The sequence below is a fragment of the Chrysochloris asiatica genome, unplaced genomic scaffold (genome assembly GCF_000296735.1).
Source record: "Chrysochloris asiatica unplaced genomic scaffold, ChrAsi1.0 scaffold00132, whole genome shotgun sequence".
In the NCBI taxonomy this organism is placed as follows: Eukaryota; Metazoa; Chordata; class Mammalia; order Afrosoricida; family Chrysochloridae; genus Chrysochloris; species Chrysochloris asiatica.
Genome location: NW_006408650.1, coordinates 6,052,778 through 6,059,909, shown reverse-complemented (window position 1 = coordinate 6,059,909; position 7,132 = coordinate 6,052,778). Strand labels below are relative to the sequence as shown.

General features: G+C 53.0%; 1 protein-coding gene across 1 annotated transcript; it reads left to right on the top strand.

The window, feature by feature from the left end:
* Positions 1 to 229: 229 nt before the first annotated feature.
* Positions 230 to 3,643, top strand: PRCD (progressive rod-cone degeneration). The gene is made up of 3 exons (XM_006869547.1): positions 230 to 303; positions 605 to 673; positions 3,622 to 3,643. The coding sequence occupies exons 1-3, from the start codon at positions 230 to 232 to the stop codon at positions 3,641 to 3,643; spliced, it is 165 nt and encodes a 54-aa protein (XP_006869609.1).
* Positions 3,644 to 7,132: the final 3,489 nt, after the last annotated feature.

The following is a 7,132-nucleotide window of genomic DNA, read 5'->3' as shown; positions in this document are numbered from 1 at the left end:
TGGCTGATGTGTTTGCTCTGCCACTCAGAGCAGACCCTGGCCCCGGTGAGCTTAATCAGTCTTCACAAGGTCGGGTCTACTGACCCAGCTAATCAGCTTGAGTTTCCTAATCCATCACCAACAGGAACCTCCGACAGACAGCACAGCTTGTGAGCTCTGGCAGGGGGCCATTTCGGGCCCCTAGCCCCAGACTTCTTCTGCAGACTGGGATCTGGGCTGGGGATGGGGCATGTGCACTACCTTCTTCTTGCTCAGCACGTTGGCCCTGCTCTGTCGTCACCTATGTGCCAACCGGGTGGAACCGTGAGAAATTGCTGGGCTTGTGGGCTAGGGCAGGGGTGGGAGGAAAAACCCAGCCTGGGCTCCAGAGGGCCTGGGAGGGTAATGGCCTGCAATCTGAGAAGCTCCTTCTCAGAAAAGGATGAGGTGGAGGTGTGGAGGCTGACAATGGAACCCTTTCTCAGCTCCTCTTGGTTGTGGGATAAGAAGAGGGGACATGGAACTCTTGGTAGGCCATGGCCGCCATCCCCCGTAGTGGGAGGTTGAAAGAGGTAGGAAAGTGGGCGTGGGCACTGCCTAAAGCTCACAGTTCTTCCTCCCACAGAGAGCCCAGCAGTGTGGATGGGGAGGTGGTCAGCACCGGCTTGGACCCAGACCACCAGGCATCCGGCAGGTGAGGCGTTCGAGAGCTGGGTGGAGGAGTAAGGCTTCTGCAAAGGAAGCTATGGATGCTTCTGCATGGGGTGTAGCTGGTGTGTGTTGTAGGCTGGCCAGGAGGCCCTTTGCCTCAGCCTCCCAGGTCCCTGTCTGCCTGCTAGGCAGGTTGGGTGGTTGTTTTCTCGGATTGGGAATGCCAGCCCCCGCTGCTGGACCAGAGCTGCTCCCCTGGCTTGCCTGAGTGTCTGAGCCACACACTTTCGGTGGAGGGGGCAGGGGACCTCAGAGAGAGGAACGAAGCAGATGTCGCTCTGCCTGTCTTTGCTTGCCTCCCCCTCCTGGCCCCTCACCCCCGCCCACCCTCAGCGGTTCCACTGCCTGAACCTCCAGCACGATTCGCTGTCCGGTCCCCAATCGAAGGCGCAGAAGGAGCATGACATCATCAGTATCGCGTGTCATTGGCTGGGCGGCCCCTGAGGGCAGGACACTGTCTCCTGTGGCCAGAAAGTTAACTCTTCCCTTAACTGAGAGGCCAGATGACCTTTGAGAGTGAAGTCGGAGGGAATTTCAGGGCTTTTCCTTTCTTGGGTGACCAATGTCCTTTGATGAGAGGGGTTCCTCTGACCAACACATCACCAAAAACTCAACCCCTCTTATTAACCCTTTCAAGACTGAATTATATTCTGCTTTGAATTTATTTTCAGTAACAGGGGACATTTTGAATGAAATGAAAAAACTTTTTTTTTTTTTTTTGCAGTAATATAGATTTGAAGTCCTGGTGTGGATCTGTAGGATAAGCACTGGACCGCAAGGCTGGCGGTTCAAACTAACAGCTGCGCCAGGGAAACTCTATACAGAGTCGCTATGAGTTAGAACCAACTCGACTGCACTTAACAACAACAATATAGATTTTGATACAATTAGCGGGCCATGTATGTCCCATTAATGGAGTCCTGGTGTGCACGGCACCTAAAAACAATGTATGCCCTTAGGGCACGTTAATAAGAGTGTATGTCTGGTGCTGGGGTTGGTGGGAGGAGGCCTGTTTCTTCAGATTCATGCAGTTATACAGTTCCCCACCAGATGGCAGCATGCACTAAAAGTGGGATAGGAGCTTCCCACTAAAACCTGGTGTGCTGTGGAGTTGTTTTCTACTCACAGCAACCCTGCATAGGGTTTCCGAGGCTGTAAATCTTTATGGGAGCAGAAAGCCTCATCTTTCTCCTGCGGAACAGCTGGTACATTTGAACTGCTGATCAATGTGTAACCACTATAGTGCCTAATTGAGACTACTAATTTAATGGGCTGAACCCCTAGAAAATGGCCACTGTTTCCCTGACTGGTGGGAAGCACTTGAAAGGCAGACTTTTCCTTGTTGAGTTCAGCTTGGAATTGGGCAGCTAGAGTTCGAATCCTGGCTCCCTTCTTACTGAGGAGTAACTTTGGGTGAATAACGTATGTAGCCTTATTTCAGCACTGGGCTTCGAACCACAAAGTCAGTGGTTCAAACCCACCAGCTGCTCCTTGGAAACCCTATACAGGGTCACCATGAGTCAGAACTGACTCGATGGCACATAACAACAACAAAAACATATGTGAAATAGGGTTGCTATGAGTTGGAACTGACTGGAAGGCACTTAATAACAATAACATATTAAATGTGGTTCATACAGTGTGGTTGGGTATGAGAATTATATGATCTATGCTTGGCTTAGCATACAGTCTATTAGTCTGTGGCACTGTGGTGACTTGCATGTTACTGTCATATTGGAAGCTGTGATATAGACATTTCAAATATCAGCAGTGGCATCCATGGTGGACAGGTTTCAGAGGAACTTCCTGAGACAGACTAAGAAGAAAGACCTGGTGATCCGAAAGCCTTATGGAAAACAGCAGAACATTGTCTGACAGAGAGCTGGAAGATGAGTTCCCCTCCATCCCCAGGCTGGCAACTTGGCATCAATGGGTCAAACATAGCAGAGATTGTGAGCGTGGCATAGAACAGGGTAGCATTGTGTTCTGTTGTATGTAGGGTCAACATATAGCATTGCATGTGTCCCGACACAGGGTCAGAGATCTGGTGGTCTATTTATGAAAGGTCACAGACTTACAAATCTGATAGGATTGTCATGAGTGAAAACCCACTCGACAGCACCTTAACAGCAAATGCTCAGTGACTGTGAGCTATCTTGTGATTTTTTTCTGTGGTGGTGATGGTGGTGGGAGTGTGCCGTGGAGTCCGTTCCAACTCATAGCAACCCTGCATAGGGTTTCCAAGGCTGTTCATCTTTACAGGAGCAGAAAGCCTGATCTTTCTCCTGTGGAACAACTGGTAGTTTCGAACTGCTGATCTTAGCAGCCCAACTTGTAACCACTACGCTACCAGAGCTCCCTGATTTGTATGTGGTTAGTGTTTTATCCTTTCCCAGCCGTTTCTCCTATATTCACTCACTTGGAGTGAACTGTGTAAGCTTGGAGGGTTGGTGGCAAGTGTCTGTCTCTTGTTGATGGTTGAGGAAACTGAGGGGCAGGGAGGCTTCGAGGATTAGCTCAAGGTCATCAGTCCAGTTTGCGACAGAAATCAGGTAAGTTCCTGGCTTCTAGGTTGTGTGTCTCCCTGTAAGAAATGGGTCCGGGCCTCCTATCAGGAAAGGCAAAGCCCTACCTGGAGACCATCTGGCCAGGCTCAGCCTAGTGTGGTGGCCTGGTTGGCCAGAAGGAGGCTGGTTGCCGATGAACTCCTTTGAATCCAGTTAATTGGAAAATCTGGCCTCGCATCAGGGAGTTGGCGGCATGCAGGGACTATCACAGAGGGCTGGCCAGCGGTAGTTCCACTACCAGATTCTAGCTCCTGCCCCTCAGTATTGGGGTGAGTTGCTAGGCATAAAGGTGGAAGAGGAAATCTGGAGATGCCGGAGGGTCACCTCCTTCCATCCCCTGACTCCAGGATTTTGCTCGGTTTAGGGAGAAAGAACCTCTGAAGTAAGACTTCATGTCTCCGGCAGAGCTCAGCCCCAGAGGAAGGTAAGGCAGCACAGGAATGAGGGGAGGAGAGCCTAGTGGGGGCACAGCAGCTGAGCTCAGCATTCTGGCCAGGGGTGGGCAGTGAGAGTGCAGGTGGGCTCCTTCATTCAGCATGGACCTTGAGAGTGAACATTCCAGCTACAGAGCTAGGGTCCACCTTCGAGAGTCAGGTGTGGTCTTGAGTGCATTCCAGGCTCATGATGAGGCCAAGGTCTGTGGAGGATGGAGTGAGGGAAGGTGGGTGGGATGGATCGGGTGGTAGACTTCTAAGGGAGGCGGTACTCTGGAGAGGCCTCTGAAATAGAGGCTCGCCGTTGCAAGTCATTGGGAGGCACATTGGTGGTACAGTGGCTAAGCATTCAGCTACTAATGCATAGATCTATGAAGATGCCAGCCCTGGGATCTCTGTAAGATGGAATGATACAGGTTTGGTTTCAGGTTTTTCTTCCATTGGGCATGGAGGACAGTAATGACCTGCAGTGGTCCCCCAGGATGATGCTGAGGAGGCAGAAGCAGCAATGAGAAGGAGTCTGGGAAGAGATAGCAGTGAGAAGGTAACAGATGCCTCTACTTCAGCCTGCGGGGTCTCCTGGTCTTCACCTCTCTGAGCTGCACCCTACCTCTAAAGGTATGGAGCTGGACAAAGAGCTCCCCGGGGTCCACTGGGTAACTCTGCTACCCTCTGACAGCCCAGGATGGACTCAGGAGCAAGGAGGAGCATGGACACTCCAGAACCAACCGGTAGCTATCCAGTCTTTCTCTAAGGTTCCGTGGTGGCACTGCGGGTTAAGCATTGTGCTGCTAACTGCAAGGTTGGTGGTTCAAAACCACTGGACACTCCGAGGAAGAAAGATGAGGCTGTCTGCTCCGATACAGATGAGAAGGTGACAGCCTTAGAAACACTATGGGACAGTTCTACTCTGTTCTGTAGCGTCACTGTGTGTTGGAACTGCTCGATGGCAGTGGGATTTTTGTTTTGTTTTTTGAAGATTCATTCTCTAATTTCATCCTCGCAGTAACTCTTGGGTCTAGTCATGGCCACATTTGATAAACCAAGAAACACTTAGAGAGTTGACATTATTTGTCCCCTGTCACCAAACTAACAAGTGCAAGACCTGGCTCCCATCCGTCCAGGCTCCGGGGTCTACACTCGGCCACCGTGGTGTCCACTCACCTGAGATCTACCTGCCAGTCTGCAGCTGCCGGGGTTAGAACCGCTCTGTGAGCCCTCAGAGCTCATCCTGCCCTGGCTGCTCAGCTGAGACAATCAATACAAAATGCAGTTGGATCTGTGACGGGTCTGCCCACAGCTGGATGGGAGCAACTGACAGCTTGTCCTCAGACTGTGGTTTCTGTGCGTGTCTGCGTGTGTGCGGTCCCCATGGGCAGCAGTGTGTGGGAAGGGAGAAGCCTGACACTTGTTTTTGTCAGTTTGCTGACTGCTCAGTAAAGACGGATGCTTCCCTTGCCCCCAGCTGCTCTGCCATTTCTCCCTTGGCACAATCCTGCTGGATTCTGAGCAGAGATAAAAGCCGGTTTTCGCTTCTGCTCCCCAGGATCCCAGCAGGCCTTGCAGTCAGCTGGTCCCCACTGACTTGCAGCCCTTCATCTTCAAAGTCCCCCTGAAGCCCTCCTGCACCCATCTCTCCTCCCCCTGCTAACTTGGCAGCCGCTGGGTCTGGGCCTGGCTGGTCCCTTCCCTTGAGGCAGCTGGAGGGGGTGGGGGGGCTGTCCTGACAATAGCAGCACCTCATTTGTTGGCTGTCGTTGGCAGCTCCGGATCTGTAGGGGGAGGAGGTTCTGGAACCTAGGGAGGCTGTGATGCTGAGGAGGAGCATGGCTCTTCGGCTATGCACAGTTTTGTGGGAGCCAGACAAAGTCACTGAGAAAGTAGGCCAGGCAGGAGACCAGGGACCAGGTGCTATGTCAGTGCCAGGATGCCCACCTGACCAGGACCATTCGTTCAGCTCTTGCCCTCAGTCTGTCATTCACCTGCGAGGCCTCAGCCTGAAGGCCAGAGGACACGGTCCCTGGGACTATGTCTGTGTCTCTCATCCTCTCTGATCTGTGTGCCATGTTTCTGCACCTCTGCTTTGTCTCTGCTCTCTGCCATTTCCGATGGCCCATCTCCTCTCCTCCCCCTGGTCTGGTGTCAGACCAAGGTCACCTCTCTAGACTGGAGCTGGCTTCCGGCCCAGATGGCCATCCCCCTGGGCTGACCCCCTTGTCAGTTCTGTTCTGGGAACCTGATCGGGAGATGGTGATACCTTGAGGGATGATTCGTTCCAAATGACATGACAGGAGGGCAAGAGAGAGAAGGGTCTGCTGACAGCCTGGGCCCTGGAGGCTGGGGGGCCACGTGGGTGGGTGAGGCATGCTACTCTGGTGGGAGCAGGTTGTGTTTACACCTTCCTAGCACAGCCTGCATGTGTGTAGCTCCCTCGGCAGACACTTGCCTTCCTCCACTCCCAGTTCCACGACAGGGCTGAGGACCCAGACCTAGTCTCCTGCTGCTGGGGTGGTGGAAGCCCAAGGTGATGGTGGGGTTCCGGGAGTCACTTAAATCCTGTGACAGCATCTCCAGAGAGTCCCAGATTCCCTTCCCTCCTGTGCCCTTGGAAAGAGCTGCTGCAAGGCTGTCACAGGTTGGAGAAGAAGGTGCAACAGACAACTAGGGCTCCAGGATGGAGGTGGAGGGCTCAGGGCCCAGAGTGCTGGCTGGTAGGAACAAGGAGCCCAGAGCCGGAGAGCTGCCTTTGAACCCTGACTTCACCACTCCGTGCTCAGTGGGCTTGGGTGGCTTCCTGGACATCTCTGTGCCTCAGTTTCCTCCTCTGTACAATGGAAAGAAATTCCTCTCTCAGACAGTGGTTTTAAAGCTTATTTAGGTCATGTGAACTGCCAAGTCAGCGGTTCAAATCCACCACCAGCTCAGAGGGAGAAAGAGGAAGCTTTCTGCTTCAGAAAAGACTAGTTGGCAACCCTGTGTTGGGTTGGTCTGAGCTGGTGTCCACTCAGTGGTAGTGAGTCTGTCTAGTACACACATGTAGCAAGTGCTCTGGTAGATATGAGCTGGCACAATTAGTGGCTCTGGAAAGAACTGAATAGGGGCAGGTTTAGAAGCACTGAGGAGCCCCTCAGCTCCCCTCTGGACCTCTCCTGTTTCACATACACACAATAGCTGGGCCTTCAGGGAGAAAAGGAAGAATGCTCCCCGGCTCTGGAGAGGGACTGAGAGGGAAGAGGGACATGGCCTCCTCCCCCGCCCTGCATCCTGACTCTCCCTCACAGAGCAGACTGGAGGTGGCTGCCCTCACCTGTCCTGTCTGAATGCTAATCTCTTGGCTGGTGGCAGCTTGAGTGACAGGGACAAGGATGGGGGGGCAGCCAGGAGCAGGGCTGGCTGTCATCTGCTCCTTTTGTGGCAGCAAGTGGGGCTGCTGCCAGCCCC

Coding starts and splice junctions, on each gene's coding strand:
- PRCD (XM_006869547.1), top strand. CDS start 230: ATGTGCACTACCTTCTTCTTGCTCAGCACGTTGGCCCTGCTCTGTCGT. Junction 304..604: donor TGTGCCAACCGGGTGGAACC/GTGAGAAATTGC, acceptor TTCCTCCCACAG/AGAGCCCAGCAGTGTGGATG. Junction 674..3,621: donor GACCACCAGGCATCCGGCAG/GTGAGGCGTTCG, acceptor TGCTCGGTTTAG/GGAGAAAGAACCTCTGAAGT.